This window comes from Mercenaria mercenaria, unplaced genomic scaffold (assembly GCF_021730395.1).
Source record: "Mercenaria mercenaria strain notata unplaced genomic scaffold, MADL_Memer_1 contig_3132, whole genome shotgun sequence".
NCBI classification, from domain to species: domain Eukaryota; kingdom Metazoa; phylum Mollusca; class Bivalvia; order Venerida; family Veneridae; genus Mercenaria; species Mercenaria mercenaria.
The window spans coordinates 12557-32277 of record NW_026461245.1 but is presented as its reverse complement, the minus strand read 5'-3'; the positions used below and the strand labels follow the sequence as shown (position 1 = coordinate 32277).

The 19721-nt window shown below is 33.9% G+C and overlaps 1 protein-coding gene across 3 annotated transcripts in view; it reads left to right on the top strand.

Moving 5' to 3' along the window:
* LOC128552761 (uncharacterized) overlaps positions 1-9738 on the top strand; it is a 41324-nt gene extending 31586 nt beyond the window's left edge. The window contains exons 1-3 of one of the 3 annotated variants that reach the window (XM_053533822.1): positions 6015-6143; positions 7279-7614; positions 8261-9738. In XM_053533822.1, the coding sequence (XP_053389797.1) occupies positions 7283-7614; positions 8261-9617 (1689 nt within the window). In that variant the 5' untranslated portion in view covers positions 6015-6143; positions 7279-7282 and the 3' untranslated portion in view covers positions 9618-9738. Of the gene's footprint in view, positions 1-6014; positions 6144-7275; positions 7615-8260 lie in introns of those variants that run through there. The other 2 variants (XM_053533823.1, XM_053533821.1) reach the window with 2 other exon arrangements.
* The last annotated feature ends 9983 nt before the right edge of the window (positions 9739-19721 follow it).

Genomic DNA, 19721 nt, shown 5'->3' with positions numbered 1-19721 from the left:
AAGAGCAAGGGATTTTATAACAACTAGCTTGCCTATTGGAGACAGGACTCTTTTAGACCAACTTGAAAATAGTTTCTTAATTTCTTCAATTTTTGAATCATAGTTCAGATCTATAATTTCAGATAATTCTGTGGTAAATTTAACACCTAGGACTGTAAAAACTTCATTGTTCCATGACAAGTTATATTCTGGGCAAAGAATGGTGTTACTATTTTTTTGTGATCCAAACCAAATTACTTTTGTTTTCTCCATGTTGATATTAAGGCCTGAAATTCTAGCATAAAATTTTAATGTTAACATGTGTTCTTTAGAGATTTGTTTGTACCGTCCAAAAACAGACTAGTATCATCTGCATACTGGGAAACTTTATACTCCTTTCCATGTATCATTATTCCTTTTATATTTTGATTATTTCTAATTAATATTGAAAGTATTTCAGCACAAAGAATGAACAGGTAGGGTGACAGGGCATCTCCTTGACGACAGCCTCTCTGTAATGAGAACCATTCAGACATATGTCCATTTACAATGACACAGGATTCAATATTTGTGTAAAATAATTTGATCCAGGATTTTATGGAATGGCCAAAGTTAAAAAAGTCTAAAACTTGGTGCATAAAATTCCATGAGACAGTATCAAACGCAGCCGCGAAGTCAATCAGAAGTAGTAAACCAGGCATATTATTTTTTTCTGTATAAAAAAGCAAGTCATATAACATTCTGATGTTTGATGCCATTAGTCTACCTGGTAGAAATCCAGTTTGGTCTTCATTTATGATATTTGCTAGGATATTTTTGATACGAAAGGCGATTGAAGCAGAGGCGATTTTGTAAGCAACATTTAGTAGGGAAATTTGTCTCCAATTTTTTAAATAAAGCTTGTCTTTGTTCCCCTTTGGTATACATGTTATAACTCCTTGTTTCTGGGTAACTGATAATTCACCTATTGAATATGCATAATTAATTGACCTAACTAGTAATGTACCAATATCTTTCCAAAAGAATTTAAAAAATTCCACTGTGAAGCCATCATTTCCAGGACTTGTATTGTTTGACATACACTTCAAAGAGTTCAACATTTCATTGTATGTGAGAGCCCCCTCAATAGATTGCTTATCATTTTCTGAAAGTTTAGGTACTTCTAAATCTAATGTTACATTTAAAGAAATATTTTCTCTTTCTTCCACTTTGTATAAAAATTCATAGTGACGCTTTGTTTCGGCAAGAATTTCATGTTGTGTTTTTAAAATATCACCTTTTTCAGAGATTAAAGAGTTCATAAGTTTTGAAATATAGTTTCTGTTTTCAAGATTGCAAAAGTAACGTGTAGGTTTCTCTCCTTCATGTATCAATTTAGCTTTTGATCGTATGAAAATCCCATCCATTTTTTTCTTTCTTAATTCTGCCAATTCTCTTCTTTTATTGTCTAATAATTCATAATCTATATTTGTTTCTTTTTCAATTTTCTCAATTTCTTTTAAAATTTTTTCTTCCTTATTAATTTCCATTTTTTTCTTATGCGAAGCATAGCTTATTGTCATTCCTCTGATATTCAGCAACATTATCTCAAATAATAACTGATCATTAATATTGAATCTTATTTCTTGAAGAGGTATATTATCTACATCCTCATTATTTTCTGGGGTGTCAATTACATACTGTAGTTTTGTTTCTAGAATGATTTTCTTAACTTCATTTATATATGTCTCATCCCTTAGTAGGGAGTTATTGAATTTCCAGTAGGACAAACCTTTTTCAAATTTACCAAATTCTAATGACATAAAAATTAGTGAGTGATCAGTACGATATCCAGGTATTATCATATTATAATTCATTCAATATCACATATATTTGAATTGGAGCAATTATTTTATGTCTGTTGAAATAGAAATGGCGTCACTGAATCATGAAACTGGAAATGAGATTTTAAAGACGTTATAAACTATAAACGTAATTCTCATGTACGAATTATCATTTAAATAACAAATAATCAAGGCCTTCGAGTGTTTTGTCGTCTAATAATCATGGTTCAGAGTTCAGATGCGCAAACAACGAGGGCGAAGCCCGAGTATTTTAATATCTAAGCATCTGAACGATGAACCGTGGTAAATAAGACTACAAACCACAAGGAGGCTCTGATTGTTTTCATTCTTATATAGTCATTGATTTTTTAGTGAAAATTATGTTGGGCTTCGTTTATTTGAGTAGTAAATAACCGGACATCATGCGGCAATCTGACGTCATATTGCTGTCTTAACGGTCCGCGCGTCAACCGTTTTTATCGCAGAATATACAGAGCTTGACTTTCTTCTATGTTTAACTGACAATCAAATCGAGCCATGTTAGAATGTGTGTTAAAATTGTTGCAATGACATTAACGATAAGCAATAAAAATTATATTATATTTCTGCCTTAAGTATCTAACATAAGTATTCCAAATCTAAGGTCAGCGTAAAATATGTATATCGCTAACACTTTAATAAAGACATGTAAAATCCTTATATTCTGTATTTTAGATGAAGAAATGAGGATATTACTTGTTGGAAAGACTGGAGTTGGTAAGAGTTCGACGGGTAATACATTACTTGGCAAACAAGTATTCGAAACTGCTCGGTTACTAGGGAAGCGCAGTATGAGGAAGCTGTTCGATTTGGTCGCCGATTAACTGTAGTTGACACGCCCGAGTTCTACGATACTGAACAAAGTAACACAAAAATTGTTCGTGAAATTTTTAGAGTATTTGGCTTCTTGAGCCCAGGAATACATGTGCCTATGTATATCATGGGTGTTGAAAGATTTACAGACGAATGCATTAAAACAAAAGACTTGGTATTAAAAACATTTGGCGAGGAGATAAGCATGAGTATAATCATTGTTATAACACATTTCGACGATCTTGAGGCTGAACATGTTGAAACAAAGAAGTATCTGGCTTCTAGTGGTAAGGACTTTATGCAGTCTCAAAATATGTGCAATAACGGAGTATTCTTTATAAATAACAAAGCTAAAGCACATGATCTCGATCAACAGGTTATATCTCTGATAAAAAATAGCCGATGATTTGACGGAAGAACATAGTGGAAAGTGTTTCACAAATCATCATTTGAAACTTGTAAGAGCTTATCTCAGACAAGATAGGAAAAGGAAAAAAATAAATTTATCCTGAGCAAGACGAATGCTTTTTGAAAGAGCATCTATAAATCTTGGGTTGCAAAAAGTTGTGGTTTAGGATGAAAAAAAAGGAATAAACCGGTTCCTATGGCATTGCCGAAAGGTTCAGCTCATTTTGTTTTACCAAGTATTCCAAGAAGCATTCCATCAGGGGATGAACAGAAAGCAGAGAGAGATGGAAAGACCAAGATCAAACAAATATCCTTTAGATTAACACCAGTTCCTATTCGCAACAATATCACGGAAGCCGTTGAAGAAGTCGTTAAAAGTATTAATGCATCTGGTTATTCCGATGACTTTCGCAATTTACGAGAAGAAAACTTCAAGGAAGAAGAAGAAGAGAACATGTCTTATCTAACGAATGTGTCCATTAGGGAAACATAAGTTACAACAGGCAATGATCTTATAGAAGATTCAAAAGGAAACGTTCAAATAAAGTAGAAATGCACCTGGTCGATATACTGACATTGAAAATGCAGTACAGGAGACAAACGAGGACAATGAACAAACGCCTGATATAGCTACTTATCTAGAAACTCAACTGCTTGAGGACTGTTTAGAAGGCGGATCAGAAGAAGCTGAGCGTGTTGATATAGATGTTACTTCAGACGATCGACAGAAAATATGAGTTAAATCCATCTTAGACAAATTTGCTGATTTCTTTGTTTCTTTGTTAAACCGATTATGTATTAATTGTGTTTTATGGATTTGTGTAAATATCTGCTGGACAACTATCAATATGTTACATTGAAGGGCTCCTATCTACCCGATCTCGAACACGTAGTGATGATAGAGGTAGATGTAAAATTTAGGTGCTGACATCTGTTGTTTTGGAAAGTTCGTGTTTATTAACTGCGACGTTGATTAATAGGAAATGGCCGTTTTCAGTCGCGAAGAATTTATGCTACAACAGCAGAAGATATTTCGCTTCTAAGATGTAACGTAGTCTTTAGACATCACGTTTCATATTTGTTTCTGTGTATTGCTGTCATTTCCAATATGAATTATGTTAATTAATATTGTTTTGTTTTTCTAATGGTGTCGGCCCAGTACAGTTTCTTCTTCTTTGCTGTATAGTAAAACAAGCACCTTCTGACATGGATTGTGACATTCACAACAAAATTGCAGCATTGACAGCTCTGTATTTCTAAAGAATAACCCTGTTCCAGTCAATATAGCTTAGAAAATCACTATCATCAACGATGAACTTTTTTGCTACACATCAAAGTTTTAAGTCCATGTTCATATTTCCAATACACATCTGTCACGTCTACCAGTCTGGAGTAGTTTTTTAATCCATCCGCACAGGAATATAGTCCTGAAAAACACAGACAAAACAACTGTTAAAGACATCAGAAATGGCACAAAATGTACACAGTGTCAGTGAATACATTTTAGAATTTAACATGTCAAAGTAGGGATGGCTTTAAATTGGGAACTTCAAAATTTCAAAGAACTACTTCCTAGGATACAACGACCCGGAAGTACTTCAATACTGGGATGACACCTAATGTATTGATAGTATTGAACCATATCATACCGTACTGTACCGTACCTTGCCGTACCATACTATACTGTACTGTATTGTGTACTGATACTGATACTGGTACTGGTACTGGCACTGGCACTGGCACTGGCACTGCACTGCACTGCATTGCACTATAACTACAATACCATACTATAATATATACTACTTACGACTGCCTTGATCCGCATAGAATATTTCGTTACATTTCTACTTTCAACCTTATGTTGTCCTATCTATCAGACTACCGTTACAGCAGGTGGCCGTGGTTTGGCTTGCTAGAACATGTGTAGTAATATTTGTCTGAGCGGTTAAACTAAGATGATCGATCTAGAACCATCATGACTCATTTATTTTCAGAAAACAAATTATCTCGCGCACTCGACAAATTATTTTTTGAGCACGACACCTTACCTCAAGTGAACGAAATCTTATTCGATCGCACGACAATTTATTTTGAGAGCATGATATCTTATCTAGAGTGCTTGAAATCCTATCTCGTGTGCATGACACATGTCGAGCTCTCGGGATTACTTAGTCTAAAAAATGTGTGTCTTAAACATACCGCCATATAAAAAAAGACATGCAATGCATTTTTACTGATAAAAAGAGTTTCGTTTTTGTTCAGAACCCATGTTATCTACGTAGAACGGGCGGCGCGAAATTAATGTCACATGACCTAAACAGGACTCCGTATGATTCACTGTAGTGAAGACCTAGAAGTTCTGTGTTGAGTACCGTTTTGAGGCTCAAACCTGTAAGCGTTTGTTTAGTGTAGCACCATTGAAAAGCAAACATGAAGTTCATAACAATATGTCATTTCTAAGCTCTTTCCATAATCCACACAATGCAAACTCACGCATGCATGCAGGCACTTACATGTTCAAAATTATTGAAAGTAATATCTAAGTTGTAAAGACTGTTGAACATACCTTTAAGTTATTCTTCTTTTGAATTAGCTGTGCGATATTTAGCGTTGGTGTTGCGACATATAACGGCGGACAGGTTCTTGTGACATTTAGCGTTTCAGCTGCGACATATAGCGGCAGATGATTTTGCGACATTTCACGATGGTTGCGACATTTAACGGTGGTGCGACATTTACAGTGCCACAATTGTGTAACATTGATATTTTCCACCTGGTTAAGCAAAGGTGAACACATACTTTAATGTTTTCAATTCTTTGCCTTTGATTGAATTAGACGTTAAAGTAAGACCTATTGCGGAAAATAACTATGAAAATGGGTTATAACTGCAGATAGCATAAATCAGAAATTTTCAGGTACTTCTCTCCCTTTACACATAAAAAATAAAACAAGGAAGTTTGACCTATATCAAAATTTCTCGAAAACAAAAGATATTATTTGTTGACAGAGGACTGAAAAAATGTTTAAAAAATATGTCGAATAAAGTAATTTGGGACAGAAAGTTTCTCTAACAGACATCGGTAAGTTAGCTTTTGTATATAACTATTGGAAATAAATGAAGTTGTTTTAATATCTTAAAATGTTTTAGTGAATTTGGTCGTATTTCCTGTTCGTGTCTAAGCATGTTAAACTTGAGAGAAAATATAAATAAAATCATTATCTAGATTCTGATAAAGTTAATAAACACTCTTTGTGTGAATAGTAGGGTAGATCTATTGACTTTTTTCCCTTGAGGTTCAATGAAGCAAGAAAACAGTGAAAAGTGCAATTAAACAAGCTTGTATCTCTCGTGATCTAGTGTTTTTAATTATATTAGATGACCCGATTTCAGATTTACTCCATTTAGACACACATTCTCAAATGGTTTGTATAAAATGTGATAGAGTTTTATCTGAAAAATAGAGTAGAAAACTGAACAGTAGAATATACGACATTGATGGTGCACATGTATCTGCGGTGTCTACTTTTGTTATTGTAAGTTAAGGTATAGGTCCATGTTTCGGAGAAAAAAGTTTGAACGTCATCAAATCATAGAAAGAAAGCATTGTTTTACATGAAAATTTAACAGCATATATAACATTTATATTATTCTACAAAACCATTGTCAATTTACTCATATATATATTGAATTCCGGAAAGGGACTGCATGAAGAGGCCACACTTCTGGACACTTCAGCGCCTTTAAAAACTCACCATTTTTTAAAAGCTGTTACATGTCTTCGTTTTGATGCATTTGCAATATCGTGCGAGTGTTTAAACTTTACATAACTAGGTAAAATATCGTTTTTGACAATTGTTTACATTTATTTCTTTACAAATGGCATTCTTATTTAAAGGGGGACAACTCATTTAGAATATTGTAAGTATCCAACTCTGTGGGACAGAACAGTAAAACATGTATTGGACAGATAAGTTGTGTGTCAAGATGTTATTCATTCACTAAAAAAATCTGTTGTTTTGTGACATACTGCTAAACCTTAAACCGTTAGTTTAGGACTAAACGTGTTATCATTTTGATAAAGATATTGATGCAAATTTACAAGCATGTATAACTATGATAAAGACAGATAAAGATGTGAAGTTTAATATTTTATCATAATACAGACCACTTTAACTTCTAAAATGAGGCAAACAGATTTTAATTTTACATAGCAGTAAAATGGCTGCGGGGAGATTCTCCACATCAATCAAAGACGGTTCGGATGCGGACTTTGAGTACACATGTACGCCGTGTGGGGAAGACCATATAAGGGAGGAAGCTGTCAAGTACTGTCCAGAATGTGAGGAGTATCTGTGTACAAAATGTACCAATCAACATGGCCGGAGAAAAGCTTTTATTTCACATAAGCTACTAGACAAAGACGCCAAAAAACGAGGGTCTGTGGTAACCATAGCTACAAAATGTCGTTACCATCCAAACAGAGACATTGAGATGTACTGTGGAACCCATGATATGGTCTATTGTGCGAAATGCATAGCAAAGGAACATAGGTACAACTTCTACTTTGAATACTCAAGTGACATAATTGCTTAACAAATATACGATCGTATATGTAACAGCAGATAATAATTTACAATACATTTACATGTTTGTATATTTACCTTCTTGAATATCAATTGTTTTAGAAGATTAAATAATTTTCAAATTTGACAGTAGTAAAAGTGATGACACATTTTTGAATACGTATAGGGCTTTAAATTTGTTCAGGTATTAATTGTAAATGAAAAAGCTTCTAAATAATCTAGAGTATAGGTATAAAATTATCCTGAGTGTTGTATTTCATGTATATCAAAATCATTCCAGGACAAAATCCTCCTCACTCAATTTGACCCGTGTTGGAAAAATTTCACCTCAGAGTCTTGATTTTGTTGAATAAAATCTCAAAATTTTAAAAAGGTATCATGAAGTGCATATTACAATTGATAAGGTTATAATTAAAATCAAAGAAGGGATTTTCTTCGCATTGATCAAATTTAGCTGGAGGGGGAGGGGGCTGTGTTGTCCGCATTCTGTTGTTTAGGATTTTTTTGTTTATCACTAGATAATTTAATATGTTTCCGAATCACTTTTACCGAACCTTTCTTTTCTTTGCCAACGTGCGGTTAATAAAAGTGCTTGTTTTCCTTTATTTCTTAGGTCTTGTAATGACGTTAGTGAAATAGAAGACATGTACACATCTCTCGTTGACCAACAAGAAGTACAACGTTTACAGATGCAGACGAGAAACATTCAAGAGCGTCTTGTTGACATTGATAGGAAAACACAAAAAAACGTCGAGAACATTGAAGAGCAAAGGGACGATGAACTTGCCAAAATCGAAGACATTGAGAGGAGCTTGATAGAACATATCCGTAAATTAAAACATGAAGCAATTGCAACTCTTAACAAGGACTATACTTTGGAGAAAGAATACCTGAAGTATAATATCAACAAGACGGTAAATACAAAAAAGGAAATTGAAACTGTAAGTAGTCAGTTGCAGACATTTACCAGTATGGAAGCAGGACAACAGTTTGTTCAGATGAAACTGATACAACAGACTGTAAATGATGCAGTAAAGTTAGTTGAAGAACGCGAGGCAGCAGGTAGTAAAATTTTATGTTTTACAGAAAATACAGATTTGAAGACCGCCATTATTGCAGCAACATCTTTAGGACATGTGAATACAGTTACAGAAAATGAACGTCAAGTTGCCCAAAGGATATATAAGGCGAAAGCAAAGAAGGAGATAAATATCAAAATGCGATACGACTGTTACAATTGTTATATATGTGATGTATGTCAGCTACAGGACGGTACGATCATACTGGCTGATCACAATAATATGAAGATTAAGAGGCTTGATATTAATTACAACATAAAGGATCACTGTGACCTAGGTACCCATCCCATGGGTATCTGTTGTACTGGTCAGAATGAAGTCGCTGTGAAAATGAACAACAACAAGGTTCAGTTTATATCAGTCGGCAGTTCATTGTCTAAGCTGAGAGAGATAACTGTAGCAGGTGGAAGCTATTGGGGAATGGCTTACTGTGCTGGAGAGCTGTGGATATCTACCGGAAGTGGTGTCAATGTCTACAGTACATCCGGTATTCTACTTCAAACTATTAGTCAAGATATCTATGGTCAGAATATATTTAAATCGCGTACTCAACATATTGCAGTCAGTAGGGAAACTGTTATCGTAACAGACTACAGTGATGGTGCCGTCTGTCTGGGAAGAGATTGTACAGTACAAAGAGAACTGCGGGATAAAAGGCTTGCCGAGACAACAGGTGTATGTGTATCTAGTGATGGAACCATATTCCTGTCTGGATTTCATTCACACAATATTGTGATGTTTGATAAGAATGGGAAATGTCTCGGAGAGTTGGTAGCCAAAGACGCTGGTCTGAAGTATCCAATTGCGTTGCATTATGACGACAAAAGGACTTGTTTAATCGCAACATGTGCTGATTCTGGTAACGTAATTAGCTTTGACATATCCGATTGATTTTACTTAATACTATTCATTTGTACTTTATCAATTTCAAAGCAACTCAGAGATATGCCTAAAGACATCTAAATAAATAACTAATTTTAAACTAAAGTTATTTCTTGCAACTTATCTGTAAACAAGTTTGATTTTAGAGTATAATTATTATATATAGGTATTAAAAGTAGTCAAAACTACAAACAATACAATAGGCCTCCTTGGCCGAGTGGTTAAGGTTGCTGACTTCATATCACTTGCCCCTCACCGATGTGGGTTCGAGCCTCAGCTGGGGCGTTGAATTCTTCTTCCTCCACCATCAAAGCTGGAAATTCGCCATATGACCTATATTGTGTCGGTGCGACGTTAAACTCAACAAAAACAAAAACAAAACAAACAACAAACAGAATAATACAAGTCACTTTTATTTATCACCTTAAACATTGCCATTCGAATACAATCTTATACGGTTTTCATTTTTTCTGATCTACTGGACGCGGTAACGTTGTCATCTATGGAGCTTGTGCTGTGTCACACAAAATGTACATAGCGTACGTGCGTTTACAAAATCCAGCTATTCTGTACATGTTAAAGTCGATACGAACTCACCGATAACCTTTTACTTCATAAATTGCCCGATGTTTCAGATAATTGGCGTCATTATCGATCTTTGGAATTCTGTGTATCTACCTGCATGTATATATGAGCAATATAATATTGTTAAATCAGTTAAAATTATCGATCTTTATTATTGTTAAAAGTAGGCGTTTCTTACAATATTTTGTAAAATAGCTATAAAATAACTGGTAGACTTATCGTATAGTTGTACTGTCGACCACTTAAGAGGTAAGGACGATATTGCAATAACACGGTGCAACCAAACCACAACACGATACGACAGCACGATAACACGATGCGATAGCGCAACGTGATGCGACAATACGACTTATTATCGCATTATCACGTCGTGCTATCACGTCATATTGTCTTCTTGTATCACATCACACTGTTACTGCATTATCAAATCGTGTTGCCATGCTGTCGCGGTCGAATATCACACAATAGCATCATTCTGTCGTGGTGTCGAGATCGGCAGTAAGAAGGTACGACATTATATCGCACAACAGCAGATTGTTGTGATGTATATCATTAATACCGAATACGACGGTACAATATTAATATCCTTATTAGTCTGGTAAGACGTGTGCAATTACAATAACATAGTAGATAAAATTTGATTAGAAACCTTTAAATACTACAGTAAATATTACAGCAAAGCTGCAGTGTTACGATTTAAACAGGTCGTAGACCAACATTCGTGTTAGGCCTGAGTCTACAAACTGTAGATCAACATTCAAAACTGTTCAGGTCGTAGATCAACATTAAAAATTGTTGAAGTTGTTCATTTGTTCCATCAAGTCAAGATTACAACGTAGACCTAGATCTGCAATCATAGTTCAACATTCGAAATTTCAAGAGTGATAACAAATAAAACAAATAAGAAAAGAATTAACTGAATACTTAGAAGATTTTAAACATTCCACTCCATAAAGTAATCAAACTTGATAATTTGTCTGTATATATCAATACCTTGAATGATTTCATTTCGGAATAAATTAATTAATAAATTGAAAAAATCTAGCATAATATTAAGCGCTGTGTACAATGGATTACTTCCCTTTATACTTATAACCTTTTTTCAACAAACTGAACTTGTCGGATTTGCCAGTATTCATTTACATAATGGGCTATAACTTAGGAAAGCCAATTTTCATATTTCGCTCTGTCATTGTTTAAGTAATGTAAGTTTGCATAAATGTGCAACTTAACGAACGTTTTTCACATGCAAGTCATGCTGAATGAGACCTAAGCCCGTGATCATCAAAGGTTTAAGTCTGGAATTTAGGAATTTGCTATGCAACGGCTCAAGTGATGAAACTGTGCATGACGTGCATTCTGACTATAAACAACCGCTCAACAAAACTTTATTGGTATTAATTGCCTAACAACAAAACGCCGTTTCAACAATTTGTCAGTCATATTAACGACGGTGTCAAGCATAATGCCCAACTTTATACTGCTACTTCGCCACAGACACGTGACATAATACTTCATCCAATCATATCATACTGACACCGGCCTGTACTGTCCTCTTACTGTTGAGCGTCAAGCGAGGAAGCTACTACATTGTAGAACCTTGTTCACGTCATTGGCCACGCGGTAAAGGATCGAACCCAAGACCTCCCGTACTCGAAGTGGGCGCACTACCACTGGACTCCCTAGGCAGTTGTTGCAGAGAGCACGTTAGATGCAACACAAAAGATGGTAAGTAATTTTGCGAGATATAAAACACACTTATGCTAATAGTATATACTATATCCAAAACTCAGACAGACACATAGGATGACAGGTAAATCAAGTCAACTGGATGTCGCGCAATCATGAAAGAATGCTGTCACATTGGGTCGATTTGAATCCACTTAGCCTTTGAGACTCGGCTATTAGAGACATTAGACATTAGAGTGATGTTAAGCCTAAACGTGGTATAGTTCAGTATTGAGGTCAGCAATTCTTATACGCCCATAGTAACGTATAATGTTATGATGCCGGTGTCCATCTGTCCGTCTGTCTGTCCGTTAGCAATTTCGTGTCCGCTCTGTAACTCTTGAACCCCTTGAAGAATTTCGAATAAACTTGACTCAAATGTTGACTACATCGAGACGACGTGCAGAGAGCATGTTTTGGATGGCTAGTTTCAAGGTCAATGTCACACTAAGGGGTCAAATGTCATATGTGCAATTTCGTGTCTGCTCTGTTACTCTTGAACCCCATGAAGGATTCAAAGAAATTGACACAAACGTTCACGACATGGAGACGACATACAGAGCGCATGTTTCGGATGGCTCGCTTCAAGGTCAAGGTCACACTAAGGTTGTATATGTCATAGCTTTTGGCGTATATTGCTCTGCATTGCGGTGCTCTTGTTTGTAATGGAACGGTCTGTTATTTGGGTAATGCTAAAAAATTCGTACGATTTGATAAAGTTTATGTAGGATCATAATGATTTTTTTTTTCGACTAAAATGTATCGCCATGATAGTACAGGTAAAAAGAAGTATTTATGTAAATTTTGTGGGTGTGGGTTCATAGCTATATTTCTATAAATTCTATAAAATGTAATTAAGCAATACAAATTTAGTATGACAAATGCATGTTTGAAGCGAAGTAAGCCAAAATGTTTATAATATCCAAAGTTACGACAAAATTTTTATTTTCATTGATCGTGGTGCTGGTAACTTTATAGCTTGTAAAATCTAAATCATCCGGGACACAAAACATTTCTAAGAATACCATTTTTAAGCTAAGTGATCAAATATCACTTACACTTACATGTTATATAAACAAAAGTAACTTTTGGTGAAAGTAAGTCAAGAGGTGTTGGCTTATTATTTAAAAAAAAGAACAGTGGTTTTTCAAACTAATGATATTGTTGTAAATAAAGAAGGAAACTATATTATTAACTGTATATTCGGAAAGATTCACTTTAGTAAATTCATATGGACCAAATGCTGATAAACCTGATTTTTATAGCCTAAGGCATATTTTTCAAAATATAGATGACATAGGAAATAGTTCATTCATATTATGCCAAGATTTTAACTTAGTAACAAATGTTGATTAAGATTACTGTAACTACAAATCTATAAATAACAATAGAAATGCCAGGATATTTTTACTCGATGCCATCAAAGACAGACGCCTGCATGATCCTTTGAGAAAGTTGAGAGATGATGCAAAAAAGAATACACGGAGAAGATCATTTTCTAGCCTACAAGCAAGACTAGATTTTTTAGAATTTTTATTGTAACTGACGACTTTCTTTCTCAAATCAGAGTTTGTGATCAAGATATAAGCTATAGGTCAGATCATTCGCCTGTTATTTCAAAATTATCCGTAGAAAAATTTACCGATAGTAAAGGTTTATAGAAAAATAATAATTCAATGTTACATGATAGTGAGTATCTCAAATGTATAAAGGAGAAAATAGAAGAGGTAAAAGCACAGTAATGTTTACATATCTATAATCTAATGTCTAATCTACAAGAAATAGGTAATGCTGGTATTCAATTTACAATCGATGATCAATTATACTTAGAAACCATTTTTAATGGAAATAAGAGGAAAAGGAAAAACTATATCGTATTCTATTTCTAAAAGTAAATCTACCAAATCTAGAGAAAAGTACAGTGCAACCTCTGTAGAGCAACACCTTTTGGGAGATACAAATTTTGACTGTTATGTAGAGGTTGTTGTTCTGCAGAGGTAAATTTGATAGTATATTTCAGCTTAGGGAAATTTTGATGATGTTGTTATAGAGAGGTTTTTGCTTAAGAGAGGGCCGCTCTGGAGAGGTTGTATTGTATTTGATTTCCAAGATTAAAAAGCTTGAGGAAAATCTAGTCATGAAGCTTTACTTATTTCAAAAGCAGAATTAGAGAATATCAGGCAGAAAAAAACGTCAAGTTTCTTTTTTGTAGTTTAGAAAAGTCTATGTAAACAAAACAATTCCTTTTACAGAAAAAGATGACGGAAGTACGGTGTACAGCAAGACATGTTAAAAGAAACCGAACTGTTTTGCAGTAAATTATATACCAAGGGAGATACACTCTCTGATATAAGTATTGAAGCGTTTTTAGAAAATGCCAATGTTTCGAAGCTAAGTTACTGTAATGATCAATCAAATGATCTAGGACTCCTTTCATATGTAGAAATTTCGCAAACCCTAAAATCTATATATGAAAACAACGAAAAGAGTCCTGATTCGGATGGTTTTACTTCTAACTTTTTCAAAGTATTTTGGTTACAACTTGGTAATTTTGTAGTTAGGGCTATCAACTGTGTGAAGGGACAGCTTTCTGTGACACAAAAACAATGTGTTATCACTTGCATTCAAAGGGATGATAAACCAACGCAATAACTAAAGGACTGACGGCCGATCACATTATTGAACTCTGTATATAAGTCAATTTCAGGTACAATAGCAAAACGACAATTTAAAGTAGGTTTTAGATATTCCTATTGACAAGGATCAAACAGGATTTCTCAAGGGCAGATATTTCAGCGAGAATACCCGTCTTATTCATGATATAATGAACCTCACTATGTAAAATGAATTTCCGGGTCTCTGGATGATGATTGATTTTGAGAAGGCTTTTGATACTTTGTCGCTGGAATTTATTGACACGACTTTTGTATTCTTTTATTTTGGCCCAATGTTTAAGAAATAGATAAAACTGTTTTACACATATATGAAAATATGCATTCAATTATACGGGTATTTGTCTGACTATTTTGTTATTAGACAAGTCTGTCGTCAAGGGGACCCTATAAGTCCTCCCATTTTTCTTTTATGTGCAGAGATTTCAGCCATCAAAATAGTTTAATAATATTTTATTGCAACTATTACAGACATGAATGAAAACAATACATATGTATACATATATATATATAGTGCAAATGGGTCGGGCTACAAGTTTTAACAACATTAGCGACAGCCCTCCCCAAAACGTCACAATTTCACATATATATCTGTTCCGATACTTGTCTTGCAATTATTGTATGGTAGATTTATTACAGCGTAGAAAATGTATAACTACGTAATGACAAGATAAATTAATTTTGAAAAAGAGAGTAGGAAAAGAAAAAAAGAGGATTTGTCAAATGCCCCCTTAATACTGCCGAACCCTGGTTAAGTGTTTATTGGTGACAGAGTTCAATACTCGAGACGATAACGATAATTTTAAGGTACATTCGTACTCTTTTAACGACATAAACTGGTTTACGGTAAACACGTGTACATGTAACTTCCTTGTTTTCTTGTTTGAATAACATTAATTATTTCGAAAGATTTCGAAGGTAAGCGGGAATTTTTCAGTTAATTTACTTATATACAAGCTCAAGTCATCTGATTTTAGACTTTCAGGACATAGAAAATTGCCGTCAAGCTAAGTATACATCAAAAATGATAACTTTCATATTCGAGGTTATTTTTAGATCTGTGTATAAAAACAATATATTTAATTCAAGCAGACATTGCATTTATTTTTATAAATTATCTAGTGCTGTAGACAGTGTATTCTAAGTAGCTTACTCTTTTACTCTTTTTGTTATGATAAATGAAAAAGTAGAATTATGGGCAAAGACATACATCAGCTAACATATAATTATTGTAATTTCTTAACAAGGATAGCTAAGAAATTATCAGCTGATAGCTGCAAGTTTAAAAATAGCCAGGCAGCTCAGATGGAAGAGCAGCCTAGACTTTGTCACATCAAAGTTATAGGAAGGTCTCAGGTTCGAGTCCTGGTCTGGCTACAACTTGATGATTGATATCTGTTAAGTTTAATAGCTTTAGAATTTGAATCTTTCGGTATGTTTGATGAATTTTTGGGTCTCTTTAAAAATGAATTCGTTTTCAGCATCAGTTAATTGTTCGTTTCCAAACAGTAGCTTATCTGAGCTCAAAGGATGAAAGATTCTAGTTGCTAGGAATAAATTACGCCTCTGTAATGTAAATTGTTTACACTTGAAAAAATAATGTTCAGCATCTTCAACACCACTACCGCAGTCACATGTAGGGTTTTGTCTTAAGTGATTTTTAAACAAGTCTGCATTTAAATTGCTGCATTGGTTTCTGATTCGAGCATGGTAAACTGAAGAGATTCTTTCACCACTTAAAAAATATTTTGGTACATCCGGTGATTTAAAATGGTCCCTTAATGATGATTTGAAGTTTGAAAGTGTTTGTGAATCTCTAGTATTTTGGTCTAGTTCATTCCATAATTTAATAGAAGACGGTATCACTGATTTGGAGTAAATTTCTGTCCGTCTTTGAATTGATGAAAAGTTTGAATTGTTTCTCAGGTTATAAGGATTAGTTTCATTAACAATAGGCGGAAATAAGTCAGAAAGATATATTGGTAATAGACCATGTTTTTCTTTGTATACTAATATAAGTTTTTGCATTTTACGTCTGTCTGAAAGAGACACCCAGCCAATTTCATTTAACAATCTATTGATTGAAACGGAACGTGTAAGACCAGTTACTACCCTTGCAGCTTCATATTGCATTTTTTCTAAGGATTCTTTTTCAAAGACAGTGCAGCTATCCCAAACCACGGATGCGTATTCTAAAATAGGTCTTAGATAGGAAATGTATATTTGATTAAGTGTAGCACGTTTTAATTTGAATTTTAACATTTGCATTGAACCTAGAACTTTTGATGCTGAAGACGTTATGTTAGATATATGTTCATGCCAAGAGCCGTCATTACTTAACGTTACCCCTAGATGCTTATGGTGCTGGACAGGAGACAGATTAGTGTTATTAAAGACTAATTTTGGGAGTGATCTATCAGCCAAGGAAAACGTAACAACCTCTGTTTTTAGCGGATTAAAATTTACCAACCATTGTTTTGACCATTCATTAATTTTTTGAAGGTCTGAATTAAGCGTTTCTTCAATTGTGTTTGTATCGAAAGATGATACTGCAAGGCTGCTGTCATCAGCAAAAAGTCGTGCAGTACTTACTAAAGAATCAGCTATGTCATTAACATATACTAGAAATAAGAGAGGGCCAAGCACAGAGCCTTGAGGAACACCGGCATTTATATATTTTGTTTCAGAAAAAGAAGATCCTACAAATACTCTTTGCATTCTGTCACTAAGATAATTTTCAATCCATTTGTTAAGTTTGCCTGTAACACCATATTGTCTTAATTTGTGTAAAAGACCAGAATGCCAAACCCTGTCAAATGCTTTTGATATATCACAAAAGACAATACAAGTAAATTTTTTTTCATCAAAATTAATGCTTTACAAATTTGATGATATATATCAATTAGTTGATACACAGAAACTGTTGAGTGACCAGGAAGAAAACCTGACTGATTTTTGTAAATGAGGTTATTTGAATGAAAATAATTGTATAAGTGTTTGAAGATTACTCTTTCCATGGTCTTACCAAGACAACTGATTAATGAAATTGGTCTGTAGTTGGATGGAATATCTTTGTCACCCTTTTTAAACAACGGCATTACATTAGCTAGTTTAAGACTACTTGGATATGAGGTTTCTTGCATTGACCTGTTGAAAATAATGCAAAGAGGCTTACATAATGTTTTAGCAGTTTCTTTCAGCATACGATGGCTTATTTCATCAGGTCCACTTGCCTTTTTAATTACTAAGTTGGAGAGAACATCAGAAATTTCTTGTTCTGTGATATTTATATTGTTAATAGAGGCATCAGTTTTTGAAACAAAATCTGGAAGTTCAGACTGAGAGTCATCAATTGTAGATATTGAAACAAAATAATTGTTTAAGGTATTGGCTATTTCGTCATCAGAAACAGAATAAGAGGTATCTTCATTCTTAAGTGGTGGTATTTTGTCACATTTGGTCGAATTTTCTTTAATAAGCAATTTTACCAGTTTCCAATACTGTGAAGGATTTGTATTATTTAAATCATGTAGTGAAAACTCAATGTTATTAAAAAATATTTCTTGGGCATGCTTTTTCATATTATTTACTTTATTTCTAACTCGTTTGAAGTTATTCCAATCTGAAATATTATTTGATTGCACAGCCTTTTGTTTAAGTCTATCGCGTTTTCTTGATGTTCTGCGTATTTCGGAGTACCATGGCTTATCACAGGGACGTACTGTTACAAAGTAGGTTGGAATACATGATTTAGCCATGTCAAGAAATTTACTGACAAAAGATGAGAAAGCTTCATCAATTGAACCATTTAAAAGAAATGACCAGTCTTTTAATCTTATAGTATGGTTTAGTTTATCAAAATCTGCATTTTTATAGTTCCAAACACGCCGCTTAAAAGGAGTACTAAATTTAAAATTAATTTTTATATGAGCATATGTGGCATAGTGATCACTTATAAGTCGGTCTGTTTCAAAAATACCAGATTCATATGTGATAATGTTGTTTGAAATGGCAATTGGATCAATTAATGTACTTGAATAGTCACTTACACGAGTTGGTTCTTCTATAATATTTCTCATATTATTCAGATTAAGAGTATCTTTAAATTTTCTATTAAGTGAATTAAGTTGGTCCTCATTTATATCTCCGACTAATATTATGTTATTTATTTTCTCTGAAGCCTTTTCAATACAAATATTTAGTTTGTCCCAGAAGTCTACAGTATAGTGTGGTGGTCTATAGACTGTACATATCAAAAAAGATTTACTTTTATCTTTAATTTCAATCCATACAGATTCTGGGAGGAAATTCTCCAAGTCTAATAATCTTTGGGGTCTCAAATGAGATGAAGCATAAACAAGAAATCCACCTGAATGTGCTGTGTTATCCTTCCTGAATAAATAATCAAAACCATCCAGAGACAATATACTATTATTTACTTCAGTAGTTAAGTGTGTTTCAGTGAAACATAGAATGTCGTAATCCATAAAATTTTCTTTGATGTAGTTAATTTTGTTTCTTATACTGCGGATATTTTGATGTAATATTGAAAGGCAATGATCCGTATCATTTACAGGGCCTGGATTAAGCTCAATATCTCCTGACAACAGTATTAATTTGATTAAAACCATGTAACAAAAACAACTAGGTAATAAGTCAATATGTGAATTGTGTACAGGTGATTGAACATTCATAAATTTACTGTTTTGGTAAAAATTTTCATGAAGATTTATCGAGCTATACAGAACAATAGCTAAAATCAAATCACACTGAATATGATGGACAATCTCAGAAGTAAAGTTATTAACATATTTAACCAGCTTATTTTTTATCCACATGAAATAACTGGTCACAATAAGGATTGGATATGAAACAAAACAATAAGATTTAGAAACTCTCTGTCTACCATTGTAATAAAGCCCTATTGTCACTCTCCATGAAGCTATGTCATTACCTATTAGGTAAAAGTTTTAAGTCAATAATTGTGGAGAATGAACAACAGGCTTTTGTATTAAGTGGGATGGGTAATACCCCAGGGAACCGGCAGAAAAGGGAACTATTTGGCAGTTGGCGACAAACAATGAACAAACTAAACAGTAAGAAAACAAAGCATAAAGAAATGCTAAGT